Source organism: Oncorhynchus nerka, unplaced genomic scaffold, assembly GCF_034236695.1.
Source record: "Oncorhynchus nerka isolate Pitt River unplaced genomic scaffold, Oner_Uvic_2.0 unplaced_scaffold_1422, whole genome shotgun sequence".
NCBI classification, from domain to species: Eukaryota; Metazoa; Chordata; class Actinopteri; order Salmoniformes; family Salmonidae; genus Oncorhynchus; species Oncorhynchus nerka.
Window position 1 is genome coordinate 71,182 of NW_027039892.1, and position 18,534 is coordinate 89,715.

An 18,534-nucleotide genomic window follows, 5' to 3' on the forward strand; every position below is an offset into this window, starting at 1 on the left:
TAGTGGACAGTATAGGGGACAGTACAGTATAGTGGACAGTATAGTGGACAGTATAGGGGACAGTACAGTATAGTGGACAGTATAGTGGACAGTATAGGGGACAGTATGGTGGACAGTACAGTATAGTGGACAGTATAGGGGACAGTACAGTATAGGGGACAGTATAGGGGACAGTACAGTATAGTGGACAGTATAGGGGACAGTACAGTATAGTGGACAGTATAGGGGACAGTACAGTATAGTGGACAGTATAGTGGACAGTATAGGGGACAGTACAGTATAGTGGACAGTATAGGGGACAGTATGGTGGACAGTACGGTATAGGGGACAGTATAGGGGACAGTATAGTGGACAGTACAGTATAGTGGACAGTATAGTGGGCAGTACAGTATAGTGGACAGTACAGTATAGGGGACAGTATAGGGGATAGTACAGTGGACAGTACAGTATAGTGGACAGTACAGTGGACAGTACAGTATAGTGGACAGTATAGGGGACAGTACAGTATAGTGGACAGTATAGGGGACAGTATGGTGGACAGTACAGTATAGTGGACAGTATAGGGGACAGTATAGGGGACAGTATAGTGGACAGTACAGTATAGAGGACAGTATAGTGGACAGTACAGTATGGTGGACAGTACAGTATAGTGGACAGTACAGTGGACAGTACAGTATAGTGGACAGTATAGGAGACAGTATGGTGGACAGTATAGGGACAGTATAGTGGACAGTATAGGGGACAGTATGGTGGACAGTACAGTATAGTGGACAGTATAGGGGACAGTACAGTATAGTGGACAGTATAGTGGACAGTATAGGGGACAGTACAGTATAGTGGACAGTATAGTGGACAGTATAGGGGACAGTACAGTATAGTGGACAGTATAGTGGACAGTATAGTGGACAGTATAGGGGACAGTACAGTATAGTGGACAGTATAGTGGACAGTATAGGGGACAGTACAGTATAGTGGACAGTATAGGGGACAGTATAGTGGACAGTATAGTGGACAGTATAAGGGACAGTATGGTGGACAGTATAGGGGACAGTACAGTATAGTGGACAGTATAGGGGACAGTATAGTGGACAGTATAGTGGACAGTATAGGGGACAGTATAGTATAGTGGACAGTATAGTGGACAGTATAGGGGACAGTATGGTGGACAGTACAGTATAGTGGACAGTATAGGGGACAGTATAGGGGACAGTATAGTGGACAGTATAGTGGACAGTACAGTATAGTGGACAGTATAGGGGACAGTATAGTGGACAGTATAGTGGACAGTATAGTGGACAGTACAGTATGGTGGACAGTATAGTGGACAGTATAGGGGACAGTATAGGGGACAGTATAGTGGACAGTATAGGGGACAGTATAGGGGACAGTATAGGGGACAGTGTAGTGGACAGTATAGTGGACAGTATAGTGGACAGTGTAGTGGACAGTAAGGTATGGTGGACAGTATAGGGGACAGTATAGTGGACAGTGTAGTGGACAGTACAGTATGGTGGACAGTATAGGGGACAGTATAGGGGACAGTATAGTGGAGTACAGCAAAGAAGGAAGAAAGATACATGACAGAAAGCAGGGGGAGGAGGAGCTGTTTTCAGATAACAGCAGTACAGATTTATTTCTCTTATCAGAGGGAGGTGCCTGAAGAACAAGTTGCGTTCAGAACATGAAAACAGAAAAAAAGATAGACCTGAAAACACAGATCTAATAAAGACAGAGTTTACAGATCAAAAGACGACGGAACTAGAACTACAAAATCAGAACAAGAACTACAAAATCAGAACAAGAACTACAAAATCAGAACAAGAACTACAAAATCAGAACAAGAACTACAAAATCAGAACAAGAACTACAAAATCAGAACAAGAACTACAAAATCAGAACTAGAACTACAAAATCAGAACTAGAACTACAAAATCAGAACTAGAACTACAAAATCAGAACTAGAACTACAAAATCAGAACTAGAACTACAAAATCAGAACAAGAACTACAAAGTCAGAACAAGAACTACAGAATCAGAACAAGAACTACAGAATCAGAACAAGAACTACAAAATGAGAACAAGAACTACAAAATGAGAACAAGAACTACAAAATGAGAACTAGAACTACAAAATGAGAACTAGAACTACAAAATGAGAACAAGAACTACAAAATGAGAACAAGAACAAGAACTACAAAATGAGAACAAGAACTACAAAATCAGAACAAGAACTACAAAGTCAGAACTAGAACTACAGAATCAGAACAAGAACTACAGAATCAGAACTAGAACTACAAAATCAGAACTAGAACTACAAAATCAGAACTAGAACTACAAAATCAGAACTAGAACTACAAAATCAGAAATAGAACTACCGAATCAGAACAAGAACTACAAAGTCAGAACTAGAACTACAAAATCAGAACTAGAACTACAAAATCAGAACTAGAACTACAGAATCAGAACTACAAAATCGGAACTACAAAATCGGAACTAGAACTACAGAATCGGAACTAGAACTACAAAATTGGAACTAGAACTACAGAATCGGAACTAGAACTACAAAATCAGAACTAGAACTACAGAATCAAAACTAGAACTACAGAATCGGAACTAGAACTACAGAATCAGAACTACAGAATCAAAACTAGAACTACAGAATCAGAACTAGAACTACAGAATCAGAACTAGAACTACAGAATCAGAACTAGAACTACAGAATCAGAACAACAGAATAAAGAATAGAACAGGAAGAACAACCTGAACAGTGCTGTTCCAACAGCTGTGTACCCCCCCTCCCCTCCTAACATACAACCCAGCCCTGGGTCAGATACATACGTCAAATACTGTAGAAATCTTGAGGTGCACTTGATTTGGGACAGGCGCGAAGTTAACCCCCCACCCGACACACCTCAGGTATTTGATCAATCAATCAATCAATCAATGTATTTGACGTATGTGTTGACTCCCAGGTCTGCTACAAACACAAGGTTATCAACACTGACTCCTCAAGTCAAGGAGGAGACGTGAAGGTGACAGACGTATTGATGAGATAGATCCTCTATTTGATCGATCAAATGAACTTGTTTCTTCTTCCTCCCTCTGTATATCTGACGGGTTATCTGCCATTCGTTGAATATCGGGCTATCATCGTTTGAGTCGTCGTCGTGATGGCTATCGATCGCTTAGGGCTCAGGCCCGGCTTTGCATGTTGCCATGGTGATGCTCAGGACTTGATGTTGAGGGCGCGTGCGGACCTCTCGTGGTGCCAGTCCCTCAGACGGGCGTAACGGGGGCTCTGAATCTCTGTAAGGAACTTTTCCCTAACCACCCCGAGAGAAAGAGAAGAGAGAGAAAAGTGGGAGGAAATGAAGACAGAAATATGTCGAACAGACAGAGAATTCACCATGCAATGGAAAAACTACATCACAACTCATTACGGTAAAACTACATCACAACTCATTACGGTAAAACTACATCACAACTCATTACGGTAAAACTACATCACAACTCATTACGGTAAAACTACATCACAACTCATTACGGTAAAACTACATCACAACTCATTACGGTAAAACCACATCACAACTCATTACGGTAAAACTACATCACAACTCATTACGGTAAATCCACATCACAACTCATTACGGGAAAGTGGTCCTGGAAAAATACTTGTATATCTCACCAAACCACCTGTATATCTCACCAAACCACCTGTATATCTCACCAAACCACCTGTATAACTCACCAAACCACCTGTCTATCTCACCAAACCACCTGTATATCTTACCAAACCACCTGTATATCTCACCAAACCACCTGTCTATCTCACCAAACCACCTGTATATCTCACCCACCAAACCACCTGTATATCTCACCAAACCACCTGTATATCTCACCAAACCACCTGTATATCTCACCAAACCACCTGTATATCTCACCAAACCACCTGTCTATCTCACCAAACCACCTGTATATCTCACCAAACCAACTGTATAACTCACCAAACCACCTGTCTATCTCACCAAACCACCTGTCTATCTCACCAAACCACCTGTATATCTCACCAAACCACCTGTATATCTCACCAAACCACCTGTATATCTCACCAAACCACCTGTATAACTCACCAAACTACCTGTATATCTCACCAAACCACCTGTATATCTCACCCACCAAACCACCTGTATATCTCACCCACCAAACCACCTGTCTATCTCACCAAACCACCTGTATATCTCACCCACCAAACCACCTGTATATCTCACCCACCAAACCACCTGTCTATCTCACCAAACCACCTGTATATCTCACCAAACCACCTGTATATCTCACTCACCAAACCACCTGTATAACTCACCAAACCACCTGTCTATCTCACCAAACCACCTGTATATCTCACCAAACCACCTGTATATCTCACCCACCAAACCACCTGTATATCTCACCCACCAAACCACCTGTATATCTCACCAAACCACCTGTATATCTCACCAAACCACCTGTCTATCTCACCAAACCACCTGTATAACTCACCAAACCACCTGTATATCTCACCCACCAAACCACCTGTATATCTCACCAAACCACCTGTATCTCACCAAACCACCTGTCTATCTCACCAAACCACCTGTCTATCTCACCAAACCACCTGTATATCTCACCAAACCACCTGTATATCTCACCAAACCACCTGTATATCTCACCAAACCACCTGTATATCTCACCAAACCACCTGTATAACTCACCAAACCACCTGTATATCTCACCAAACCACCTGTATAACTCACCAAACCACCTGTATATCTCACTCACCAAACCACCTGTATATCTCACCAAACCACCTGTATATCTCACCAAACCACCTGTATATCTCACCAAACCACCTGTCTATCTCACCAAACCACCTGTCTATCTCACCAAACCACCTGTATATCTCACCAAACCACCTGTCTATCTCACCAAACCACCTGTATATCTCACCAAACCACCTGTATATGTCACCAAACCACCTGTATATCTCACCAAACCACCTGTATAACTCACCAAACCACCTGTCTATCTCACCAAACCACCTGTCTATCTCACCAAACCACCTGTATATCTCACACACCAAACCACCTGTATAACTCACCAAACCACCTGTCTATCTCACCAAACCACCTGTATAACTCACCAAACCACCTGTATAACTCACACACCAACTAGATGTGACCAGTCAGCAGTAGATATCACACAGACTAAACCAGTCAGATGTAGATATCACACAGACTAAACCAGAGTCAGCTGTAGATATCACACAGACTAAACCAGTCAGCTATAGATATCACACAGACTAAACCAGTCAGGTGTAGATATCACACAGACTAAACCAGTCAGCTATAGATATCAGACAGACTAAACCAGAGTCAGATGTAGATATCACACAGACTAAACCAGTCAGCTATAGATATCAGACAGACTAAACCAGTCAGCTGTAGATATCACACAGACTAAACCAGTCAGCTATAGATATCACACAGACTAAACCAGTCAGGTGTAGATATCACACAGACTAAACCAGAGTCAGCTATAGATATCACACAGACTAAACCAGAGTCAGATGTAGATATCACACAGACTAAACCAGTCAGCTGTAGATATCACACAGACTAAACCAGAGTCAGATGTAGATATCACACAGACTAAACCAGTCAGCTGTAGATATCACACAGACTAAACCAGAGTCAGATGTAGATATCACACAGACTAAACCAGTCAGCTGTAGATATCACACAGACTAAACCAGAGTCAGATGTAGATATCACACAGACTAAACCAGTCAGCTGTAGATATCACACAGACTAAACCAGAGTCAGATGTAGATATCACACAGACTAAACCAGTCAGCTGTAGATATCACACAGACTAAACCAGAGTCAGATGTAGATATCACACAGACTAAACCAGTCAGCTGTAGATATCACACAGACTAAACCAGAGTCAGATATCACACAGACTAAACCAGTCAGCTGTAGATATCACACAGACTAAACCAGAGTCAGATGTAGATATCACACAGACTAAACCAGTCAGCTGTAGATATCACACAGACTAAACCAGAGTCAGATGTAGATATCACACAGACTAAACCAGAGTCAGCTGTAGATATCAGACAGACTAAACCAGAGTCAGCTATAGATATCACACAGACTAAACCAGTCAGGTGTAGATATCACACAGACTAAACCAGTCAGCTGTAGATATCAGACAGACTAAACCAGAGTCAGGTGTAGATATCACACAGGCATAGCTTTATAAACACACAGGCTTTATAAACACACAGGCTTTATAAACACATAGGCTGTTTACCTGGCCCTCTTCATTGTCTCATCGTCTGGGTCCTGCACTGAGAGAGCCAGGGGGAAACACAGTATCAGAACGACCCGATTACATTTTACACTGATGTTAAGATACAACTATTGACTCCTTTCTGGGGCCCTGTGCAAACTTTCTCTCCCTCTCTCCTGGGCCTCTAGTCCCATCTGGGGCCCCGTGTAAACATTCTCTCCCTCTCTTCTGGGCCTCTAGTCCCATCTGGGGCCCCGTGTAAATGTTCTCTCCCTCTCTCCTGGGCCTCTAGTCCCATCTGGGGCCCTGTGTAAACATTCTCTCCTGGGCCTCATGTCCCATCTGGGGCCCCGTGTAAATGTTCTCTCCCTCTCTCCTGGGCCTCTAGTCCCATCTGGGGCCCTGTGTAAACATTCTCTCCTGGGCCTCATGTCCCATCTGGGGCCCCGTGTAAATGTTCTCTCCCTCTCTCCTGGGCCTCTAGTCCCATCTGGGGCCCTGCGTAAACATTCTCTCCCTCTCTCCTGGGCCTCTAGTCCCATCTGGGGCCCCGTGTAAACATTCTCTCCCTCTCTCCTGGGCCTCTAGTCCCATCTGGGGCCCTGTGTAAATGTTCTCTCCCTCTCTCCTGGGCCTCTAGGCCCATCTGGGGCCCCGTGTAAACATTCTCTCCCTCTCTCCTGGGACACTAGTCCTATCTGGGGCCCCGCGTAAAAAATGTCTCCCTCTCTCCTGGGCCTCTAGTCCTATCTGGGGCCCCGCGTAAGCATTTTCTCCCTCTCTCCTGGGCCTCTAGTCCCATCTGGGGCCCCGTGTAAACATTCTCTCCCTCTCTCCTGGGCCTCTAGACCCATCTGGGGCCCTGTGTAAATGTTCTCTCCCTCTCTCCTGGGCCTCTAGGCCCATCTGGGGCCCCGTGTAAACATTCTCTCCCTCTCTCCTGGGACACTAGTCCTATCTGGGGCCCCGCGTAAAAAATGTCTCCCTCTCTCCTGGGCCTCTAGTCCTATCTGGGGCCCCGCGTAAGCATTTTCTCCCTCTCTCCTGGGCCTCTAGTCCTATCTGGGGCCCCGTGTAAACATTCTCTCCCTCTCTCCTGGGCCTCTAGTCCCATCTGGGGCCCCGTGTAAACATTCTCTCCCTCTCTCCTGGGCTTCTCGTCCTCTTTGGACCACTGACACCTTTCTCTCAACTACACTTCCATGTTTTAAAGAATAGAGAAATGTTAAATGGTATATTATTGTCTATGTACAGTATTGTAACGATGTTCAAGTAGTTGAAGTGTGGAAGGGAAGATAAACAGATACATATAGTTTCTATTTACAATGTTGTTTTGTTCTCCACTGGTTGCCCTTTTCTCATGACAACAGGCCACAGATCTTGCTGCTGTGACGGCACATTGCAGTACTTCGCCGGAACAGATATGGGAGTTTATCAATGTTTCATTTATTTTCTAAATCTTTGTGGATCTGTGTGATCTGAGGGAAATATGTGTCTCTAATATGGTCATACATTGGGCAGGAGGTTAGGAAGTGCAGCTCAGTTTCCACCTCATTTTGTGGGCAGTGAGCACATAGCCTGCCTTCTCTTGAGAGCCATGTCTGCCTACGGCGGCCTTTCTCAATAGCAAGGCTATGCTCACCGAGTACATAGTCAAAGCTTTCCTCAAGTTTGGGTCAGTCACAGTGGTCAGGTATTCTGCCAATGTGTACTCTTTGTTTAGGGCCAAATAACATTCTAGTTTGCTCTGTTTTTTTGTTGATCCTTTCCAGTATGTAAAATTGTTATCTTTTTGCTTCCTCATAATATGGTTTAGTCTAAATGTGTTTTCTGTCCTGGGGCTCTGTGGGGTCTGTTTGTGAACAGAGCCCCAGAACCAGCTGGCTGAGGAGATTCATCTTCATGTATATCTCTCGGTAGGTGAGGGATTTGTGGTGGATTTTGTGAATTTTTGGTTGGTTAGTAAGACCCCAGACCTCACAACCATTCTGGGCAATGGGTTCAATAACAGATTGAAGTATTTTGTGCCAGATCCTAATTGGGATGTAGAGTTTTATGTTCCTTTTGATGGTGTAGAAGGCACTTCGTGCCTTGTCTCTTAGATCCTTCAAGTCCTTGTGGAAGTTACCTGTGGTGCTGATGTTTAGGCTGAAGGAGGTGTCATTCTTTATGTGCTCTAGGGCAGCCAGTGTCTATTTTTACATTTGTCGTCTTGGCTACTGGACTTTTTTTTTTTAAACAACTATTTTTGTCTTACTGAGATTCGCTGTCTGGGCACAAGTCTGACAAAATCTGTGCGGAAGATCTAGGTGCTGCTCTAGACCCTCTTTGGTTGGGGACAGATCTAGGTGCTGCCAAAGACCCTCCTTGGTTGGGGACAGATCTAGGTGCTGCTCTATACTCTCCTTGGTTGGGGACAGATCTAGGTTCTGCCAAAGACCCTCCTTGGTTGGGGACAGATCTAGGTGCTGCTATAGACCCTCCTTGGTTGGGGACAGAAGCACCAGATCATCAGCAAACAGGAGACATTTGATTTCCAAGTACAGCAAGGTGAGGCCCGGGTGCTGCAGACTGTTCTAGTGCCCTCGCCAATTTGTTGATATTTTTAATGTTGAAGAGGGTCTTCTCTCTCTCGACCACTGACTCACTGTAGTCGGTGCCTGTGAGCTGGGCCAGCATGCGGAAGGAGCGGGACTGGGTAGTGCCTGTGTGGGGCTGCCAATCCTGAGTGTCCTCGATCAGCCTCTTCTTGCTGCGGTCGTTGGGGATGAACATGGGGATGCCATCCACCCGCAGACCGTGCCTAGTACCCACCCCAACATCACCACAACGTTAATACAATGTTGAACGGACCATGCACAGTACACGCTCAACGTTCCAACAACATTCCAACAACGTTAACATAACAAACCGTGCCTAGTACACACCCCAACGTCACCACAATGTTAATATAACGTTAAACGGACCATGCACATTACACGCTCAACGTTCCCACAACACGCTACTATAGACACTACTATATAGACACACTACTATATAGACACACTACTATATAGACACCGTGTCAACATGTCCCCTCTGACACCGTGTCAACATGTCCCCTCTGACACCGTGTCAACATGTCCCCTCTGACACCGTGTCAACATGTCCCCTCTGACACCGTGTCAACATGTCCCCCCTGACACCGCGTCAACATGTCCCCCCTGACACCGCGTCAACATGTCCCCCCTGACACCGCGTCAACATGTCCCCCTGACACCGCGTCAACATGTCCCCTGACACCGGCGTCAACATGTCCCCCCTGACACCGCGTCAACATGTCCCCCTGACACCGTCAACATGTCCCCTCTGACACAGCGTCAACATGTCCCCCTGACACCGCGTCAACATGTCCCCTTCTGACACCGCGTCAACATGTCCCCTGACACCTGGCGTCAACATGTCCCCTCTGACACCTCCTGACACGTCAACATGTCCCCCTGACACCGCGTCAACATGTCCCCCTGACACCGCGTCAACATGTCCCCTCTGACACCGCGTCAACATGTCCCCTCTGACACCGCGTCAACATGTCCCCTCTGACAACGCGTCAATATGTCCCCTCTGACACCGCGTCAATATGTCCCCTCTGACACCGCGTCAATATGTCCCCTCTGACACGGCGTCAATATGTCCCCTCTGACCTTGCCAGCGTCAATATGTCCCCTCTGACACCGCGTCAATATGTCCCCTCTGACACCGCGTCAATATGTCCCCTCTGACACCGCGTCAATATGTCCCCTCTGACACCGCGTCAATATGTCCCCTCTGACACCGCGTCAATATGTCCCCTCTGACACCGCGTCAATATGTCCCCTCTGACACCGTGTCAATATGTCCCCTCTGACACCGTGTCAATATGTCCCCTCTAGCATGGCTCTAGTGACCAGCGGACAAATGGGTTGGACCATAATGCATCTGTCTCTTACTTCTCGTGTTGGTAAATCTGGTGGTCATAGAAAGCTTGATCATCTCTGCAGGGAGGAGGAGGACAAGGAGTAGATGGGGCATGGATGAAGAAAATAAGGGGGGAAGGGGCAGGAGGAAGAGGAGAGGGAGGAGGAGAGGATGAGAGGAGGGAGGAGGGCAGGAGGAAGAGGAGCAGAAGAGAGGAGAGGATGAGAGGAGGGAGGGAGGGAGGGCGGGCAGGAATAGAGGTTGAGAGGAGGGAGGGGGGCAGGAGGAAGAGGAGCAGAAGAGAGGAGACGATGAGAGTACGGAGGGGAAGAGAGGAGGAAAGTAGGGAGGGCAGGAGGAAGAGGAGAGGAAAGGAGGGAGGGCAGGAGGAAGAGGAGAGTAGTAGAAGACAGAGGTAACAACAAATGACAGGAGAATGAGAGACATACTGTTAGATAAAGAATTAATGAACTATGTGACTGCTGAACTATGTGACTGCTGAACTATGTGACTGGTGAACTATGTGACTGGTGAACTATGTGACTGGTGAACTATGTGACTGCTGAACTATGTGACTGGTGAACTATGTGACTGGTGAACTATGTGACTGGTGAACTATGTGACTGGTGAACTATGTGACTGGTGAACTATGTGTCTGCTGAACTATGTTACCGTTACTACTGCTAAGAGAAAAACCTTCACTAATCATTACTAACCACTAGCTCAGATACTGACAGGAAGTCTATGATTTAACATTCAAGTAAAAAGGAAGTAAAGAGAGTTTACTGACTTCTCATTCATCTGCGGAGTGAAGGAAGAGAAGAAGAAAGGAGAGAACAGAGGAGAGAGAGGAGGAGAAGAAGAGAAGGAGAGAGGAGGAGAAGAGAAGGAGAGAGGAGGAGAAGAAGAGAAGGAGAGAGGAGGAGAAGGAGAGAAGGAGAGAGGAGGAGAAGAAGAGAAGGAGAGAGGAGGAGAAGAAGAGAAGGAGAAGAAGAGAAGGAGAGAGGAGGAGAAGAAAAGGAGAGAGGAGGAGAAGAAGAGAAGGAGAGAGGAGGAGAAGAAAAGGAGAGAGGAGGAGAAGAGAAGGAGAGAGGAGGAGAAGAGAAGGAGAGAGGAGGAGAAGAGAAGGAGAGAGAGGAGGAGAAGAGAAGGAGAGAGGAGAGGAAGGAAGGGAGAGAGGAGGAGAAGAAGAGAAGGAGAGAGGAGGAGAAGGAGAGAAGGGAGAGAGGGAGGAGAAGAAGAGAAGGAGAAGAAGAGGAGAGGAGGAGAAGGAAGAGAGAGGAGAAGAAGAGAAGGAGAGAGGAGGAGAAGAGAAGGAGAGAGGAGGAAAGAGAAGGAGAGAGGAGGAGAAGAGAAGGAGAGAGGAAGAGAAGGAGAGAGGAGGAGAAGAGAAGGAGAGAGGAGGAGAAGAGAAGGAGAGAGGAGGAGAAGAGAAGGAGAGAGGAGGAGAAGAAGAGAAGGAGAAGAAGAGAAGGAGAGAGGAGGAGAAGAAGAGAAGGAGAGAGGAGGAGAAGAAAAGGAGAGAGGAGAAGAGAAGGAGAGAGGAGGAGAAGGAGAGAGGGAGAAGAGAAGGAGAGAGGGAGGAGGAGAGAAGGGAGAAGGAGGAGAAGAAGGAGAGAGGAGGAGAAGAGAAGGAGGAGGAGAAGAGAAGGAGAGAGGAGGAGAAGAAAAGGAGAGAGGAGGAGAAGAGAAGGAGGAGGAAGGAGAGGAGGAGAAGGAGGAAGGAGAGAGGAAGAGAAGGAGAGAGGAGAAGAGAAGGAGAGAGGAGGAGAAGAGAAGGAGAGAGGAGGAGAAGAGAAGGAGAGAGGAGGAGAAGAGAAGGAGAGAGGAGGAGAAGAAGAGAAGGAGAGAGGAGAAGAAGAGAAGGAGAGAGGAGGAGAAGAAAAGGAGAGAGGAGGAGAAGAAGAGAAGAGAAGGAGAGGAGGAGGAAGAAGAGGAGAGGAGAGGAAGAAGAGAAGTAGAGAGGAGAGGAAGAAGAGAAGTAGAGAGGAGGAGAAGAAGAGAAGGAGAGAGGAGGAGAAGAGAAGGAGAGAGGAGGAAGAGAAGGAGAAGGAGGAGAAGAAGAGGAGAAGAAGAGAAGGAGAGGAGGAGGAGAAGAGAAGGAGAGAGGAGGAGAAAGAGAGGAGAGAGGAGGAGAAGAGAAGGAGAGAGAGGAGAAGAAGAGAAGGAGAGGAGGAGAAGAAGAAGAGAAGGAGAGGAGGAGAAGAAGAGAAGGAGAGAGGAGGAGAAGAAGAGAAGTAGAGAGGAGGAGAAGAAGAGAAGTAGAGAGGAGGAGAAGAAGAGAAGAGAGAGGAGAGAAGAAGAGAAGGAGAGAGGAGGAGAAGAAGAGAAGGAGAGAGGAGGAAAGAAGAGAAGGAGAGAGGAGGAGAAGAAGAGAAGGAGAGGAGGAGAAGAAGAGAGAAGAAGAAGGAGGAGAGAGGAGAGGAGAAGAGAAGGAGAGGAGGAGAAGAAGAGAAGGAGAAAAAAAGAGAGAAAGAAGGAGAAGGAGAGGAGAAAGGAGAAGGAGAGAACAGAAAGAAGATGGGGGGCAGTTTGGAAAAACAAGACAACAGTTTTGTTAGAACTTGCTCAAATCGACAATAGTTGCAGAGAACAGTCAACAGTGAGGAGACAGAGACATTGTGGGATGCAGAGTATCTTGCAGTGGGGTGAAAACACACACAGGGTTTCATTGTTGACGGGTTCTGTCAGAGTGACACACAGGGTTTCATTGTTGACGGGTTGTCAGAGTGACAGCATGGGGTGTTCCGATGGCTGTCACACAAAAGGCAGGCTGTGTGACACATCTGGAACGCAGGCGTGTCCCAGTCTCCTCTCCTGATTCAGAACAGATCCGTTTCAAGTTGATGTCTGCATTAGTGTTTGCCTAACTTCTCTAAAACTATTTATTTATTTCTCTTTTTTATTTTTTACAATAATTATCCTGACCTGTATATTTAAATCCATCAAATGGTGTACAATTCCAATATCTACGCAGAAAGTAAAGTTATTTACGACCGACCAGAAAGCTAAATTATGTCGCTTGCGTTCTATAACAATGCCGTAATAAATGGTGTGTGATTGGACTGATGACATCATGACAGCTCTGTGTGCAAATACACCGGACCTGCTAGTGTACAACATGCCCTAGACATTGGACACGTTCCCTGCTTTGTTCTTGTATCACCCAGACAATCTATCACTGCCTATAAACTAGATTACTACTGTGTAGTGGAAAGGCCTCAAATTCAACCTGGTTTTCTGAAGAAGTAAAAAATCTGCCAGAAGGGTTGGGATATATTCCATTTCAACTCAGGAAGTGAACTGGTAATTCCAATTTTCCTCAAAGTTTCTCGATGAGAAACAATCGAATTTCCGTTTACTTCCTGAATGGAAATGGGATTGATCCTAACCCTATGGAACGCTGTTTGCGTATTTACAGGTTAAAAAAAAGTTACGTCGAATTAACACTATTCGACGCGTCAGCTAGCTATCTTTAGCTTGGTACCTGTCTGGAAGCAATGCAACCAGCCTTAAAACAATGACCAGAAACTGCAATCATTTTCAATATTATTAGCAATGACTAAGTATTAGCTAGGCAGCAACTTAACTGGCCAGCTAGATCACGAAGTAAACAAGCTAGTCAGTTACCTAGCCTTGTTGCGCAAGCTAACGTTAATGTGACCATTACCAACCAAATACAAAAACTGTCTTAGAAATTAGAGGTATTTTTAGACGACAACGTCTAGCTAGATAGTTAGCCAAATATAGCTACTGAAACAGATATCATTTTGATATGATTTAGGAGAAAACATTGTCTGCATCTATCAGCTATCTTTTCTTCCTGACCAACACCGTCCCAGAGTCTGACTCGTTTGGCAAACGGCAGGTACGTAAAGACAAAACATTACCAGCATCATAACGAACTGGTGAATCGCTGTTAGATATGAAATTGTAAAAATTATGAACGTGTTCAATTCGTAAAATGTGACATTCAGTCATATTCAGGTTCTTGATTGGTCAATGCTTAGCTGATGCGTCAAATAGTGTTATTTGGTGTGCATCTTATTTTTTACTGAAAAACGCCAAGACCCAAAATGGTATCCCATATAACCCTGCCTTGTAGCAGGTCACAGATTCGTTCTGAACAAGAACAGTAGGAGTTATCCTCTTTCATAAAGGAAACAGCTGTGTGAAGGAGACGACTGGAGGACAGACGACTGAGGACAGGCGGCTGGAGGACAGGCGGCTGGAGGACAGGCGGCTGGAGGACAGACGGCTGGAGGACAGGCGACTGGAGGACAGACGACTGGAGGACAGACTACTGGAGGACAGGCGACTGGAGGACAGACTACTGGAGGACAGATTTACTGGAGGACAGATTTACTGGAGGACAGACGGCTGGAGGACAGACTACTGGAGGACAGATGGCTGGAGGACAGACTACTGGAGGACAGACGGCTGGAGGACAGACGGCTGGAGGACAGACGGCTGGAGGACAGACGGCTGGAGGACAGACGGCTGGAGGACAGACCGCTGGAGGACAGACCGCTGGAGGACAGATGGCTGGAGGACAGACGGCTGGAGGACAGACCGCTGGAGGACAGACGGCTGGAGGACAGACCACTGGAGGACAGACCGCTGGAGGACAGACCACTCCTTTAAACTTAAAGTACTTAAGTGTGTAATTTCAAAAACTTTTCAAAAACAACTTTATACTGCATCTTTAAAACTGTTTACAACAATTGTATGACTCTTCCTAGATGAGATTCATATGGTCTTGTAAAAAAACACTGGTTGAAGTTGGAGCTTTTTCACAATAGCGTCAACCGTTTCTAGTGTTATAAACCCTCATTCTCTCTTTCTCGGTAATGCTGTGCTTGAGACACAGAATACAGACGTGGCCTCAACTGTTCATAACAACTTGCTCGTGTTTCTAACCTTTATATCTCTCTCTATCTATGACGTGTTTTAGACCGTGGAAGAATGAGCGCTATACAGGCCAGGGGTTCAGGTCCGTGTGACTTCTCCAAGTAAGGCTAGTTCGGTAACGGCACCACCACCACAGTAAAAACCATCCTGACAGCTCAGCAGATTCTAAACGAAAGGATCTGAGCACAGCTAAATACAGTCACAGACACCATCTAGACCTTTCCAAAAAGTCAGACCTTAACCCTTCCTATCCCTTCCCCAACCATCCTATCCCTTCCCCCAACCATCCTATCCCTTCCCCCAACCATCCTATCCCTTCCCCCAACCATCCTATCCCTTCCCCAACCATCCTATCCCTTCCCCCAACCATCCTATCCCTTCCCCCAACCATCCTATCCCTTCCCCCAACCATCCTATCCCTTCCCCATCCTATCCCTTCCCCCAACCATCCTATCCCTTCCCCCAACCATCCTATCCCTTCCCCCAACCATCCTATCCCTTCCCCATCCTATCCCTTCCCCATCCTATCCCTTCCCCCAACCATCCTATCCCTTCCCCCAACCATCCTATCCCTTCCCCAACCATCCTATCCCTTCCCCCAACCATCCTATCCCTTCCCCAACCATCCTATCCCTTCCCCAACCATCCTATCCCTTCCCCCAACCATCCTATCCCTTCCCCCAACCATCCTATCCCTTCCCCATCCTATCCCTTCCCCCAACCATCCTATCCCTTCCCCAACCATCCTATCCCTTCCCCAACCATCCTATCCCTTCCCCATCCTATCCCTTCCCCCAACCATCCTATCCCTTCCCCCAACCATCCTATCCCTTCCCCCAACCATCCTATCCCTTCCCCAACCATCCTATCCTTCCCCCAACCATCCTATCCCTTCCCCCAACCATCCTATCCCTTCCCCAACCATCCTATCCCTTCCCCCAACCATCCTATCCCTTCCCCCAACCGTAAACCCCCCGGACCGTGAACCAAGTATCAGGCATGGAACAAGGTTAGCAAACTCCTTCAAACTTTCCCCAAACTGCCAGGTTATCTAGAAATCATCATCAGAGGACTCTGGATTTCTACCTACTCCTCTGATTGAAGGAATCTTCCAAAGGGGTTTGTATAAAAGCCTGGATATTCCCCCTCCATCTGGAACAGTAACACCTGGTCAGACCACCCTGTGTAGTTTAAGGCCCCCCTTCCCATCTGGAACAGTAAAACCTGGTCAGACCACCTTGGGTAGTTTAAGCCCCCTTCCCATCTGGAACAGTAAAACCTGGTCAGACCACCCTGTGTAGTTTAAAGGCCCCCCTTCCCATCTGGAACAGTAAAACCTGCTCAGACCACCCTGTGTAGTTTAAGGCCCCCCTTCCCATCTGGAACAGTAACACCTGGTCGGACCACCCTGGGTAGTTTAAGCCTCCACCCCATCTGGAACAGTAACACCTGGTCAGACCACCCTGGGTAGTTTAAGGCCCCCCTCCATCTGGAACAGTAACACCTGGTCAGACCACCCTGGGTAGTTTAAGCCCCCCCTCCCCATCTGGAACAGTAACACCTGGTCAGACCACCCTGGGTAGTTTAAGGCCCCCCCCACCCATCTGGAACAATAACACCTGGTCAGACCACCCTGGGTAGTTTAAGGCCCCCCGTACTTTATAAGTAGGGCACGACCTTTGACCAGAGCTATATACTGAGTGTACAAAACATTAAGGACACCTTCCTAATATAGAGTTGCAAACCCACCCGCCTCTTTTGCCCTCAGAACAGTCTCAATGGGATACTGGCAAAGAGAATGTTCTCTCTCTCTCTAGCCAATAAGACAAAGAGAATGTTCTCTCTCTAGCCAATAAGACAAAGAGAATGTTCTCTCTCTAGCCAATAAGACAAAGAGAATGTTCTCTCTCTCTCTAGCCAATAAGACAAAGAGAATGTTCTCTCTCTCTCTAGCCAATAAGACAAAGAGAATGTTCTCTCTCTCTAGCCAATAAGACAAAGAGAATGTTCTCTCTCTCTCTAGCCAATAAGACAAATAGAATGTTCTCTCTCTAGCCAATAAGACAAAGGGAATGTTCTCTCTCTAGCCAATAAGACAAAGAGAATGTTCTCTCTCTAGCCAATAAGACAAAGATAATTTTCTCTCTCTAGCCAATAAGACAAAGAGAATGTTCTCTCTCTAGCCAATAAGACAAAGAGAATGTTCTCTCTCTAGCCAATAAGACAAAGAGAATGTTCTCTCTCTAGCCAATAAGACAAAGAGAATGTTCTCTCTCTAGCCAATAAGACAAAGAGAATGTTCTCTCTCTAGCCCATAAGACAAAGAGAATGTTCTCTCTCTAGCCAATAAGACAAAGAGAATGTTCTCTCTCTAGCCAATAAGACATAGTTGAAGCATTCGGCTGATAGAAGTCCATTTTATTTCCTGTATTCTACTCAACAGTCTGGTCCCAACAGACCAGGACAAGACATCTTCTGATTAGATCCTCAAATCATACGACAACTTAACCTTCCCTCTTAAAATGTGCAGTCAGCAATTTCTACTCCCCAGAGAGTTACCTGAGAGAGTTACCTGAATGACTTGTTTAACTCAAATCCCGTGAAAACATTTGGTCCGTCGTGTTTGGTCTGTCCTCTCTCTCAGAGGAGTCGTCGTGTTTGGTCTGTCCTCTCTCTCAGAGGAGGAGTCGTGTTTGGTCTGTCCTCTCTCTCAGAGGAGGAGTCGTGTTTGGTCTGTCCTCTCTCTCAGAGGAGGAGTCGTGTTTTGTCTGTCCTCTCTCTCAGAGGAGGAGTCGTGTTTGGTCTGTCCTCTCTCCCAGAGGAGGAGTCGTGTTTGGTCTGTCCTCTCTCAGAGGAGGAGTCGTGTTTGGTCTGTCCTCTCTCTCAGAGGAGTCGTCGTGTTTGGTCTGTCCTCTCTCTCAGAGGAGTCGTCGTGTTTGGTCTGTCCTCTCTCTCAGAGGAGTCGTCGTGTTTGGTCTGTCCTCTCTCTCAGAGGAGTCGTTGTGTTTGGTCTGTCCTCTCTCTCAGAGGAGTCGTCGTGTTTGGTCTGTCCTCTCTCTCTCTCAGAGGAGGAGTCGTGTTTGGTCTGTCCTCTCTCTCAGAGGAGGAGTCGTGTTTGGTCTGTCCTCTCTCTCTCTCAGAGGAGGAGTCGTGTTTGGTCTGTCCTCTCTCTCAGAGGAGGAGTCGTGTTTGGTCTGTCCTCTCTCTCAGAGGAGTCGTCGTGTTTGGTCTGTCCTCTCTCTCTCAGAGGAGGAGTCGTGTGTTTGGTCTGTCCCCTCTCTCAGAGGAGGAGTCGTGTTTGGTCTGTCCTCTCTCTCTCAGAGGAGGAGTCGTGTTTGGTCTGTCCTCTCTCTCAGAG

The 18,534-nt window shown here is 46.6% G+C and overlaps 1 protein-coding gene across 1 annotated transcript in view; it reads right to left on the bottom strand.

Annotated features, from left to right (window-relative positions):
- Nucleotides 1–1,594: 1,594 nt before the first annotated feature.
- LOC115126473 (PDZ and LIM domain protein 5-like) overlaps nt 1,595–18,534 on the bottom strand; it is a gene marked incomplete at its 5' end in the record, with an annotated part of 31,366 nt that continues 14,426 nt past the window's right edge. The window contains 7 exons of the mRNA XM_065015453.1: nt 1,595–3,322; nt 6,351–6,387; nt 8,978–9,132; nt 10,298–10,342; nt 11,056–11,066; nt 14,463–14,614; nt 14,704–14,885. Coding sequence (XP_064871525.1) covers nt 3,226–3,322; nt 6,351–6,387; nt 8,978–9,132; nt 10,298–10,342; nt 11,056–11,066; nt 14,463–14,614; nt 14,704–14,885 — 679 coding nt within the window. The remainder of the gene's footprint in view (nt 3,323–6,350; nt 6,388–8,977; nt 9,133–10,297; nt 10,343–11,055; nt 11,067–14,462; nt 14,615–14,703; nt 14,886–18,534) is intronic.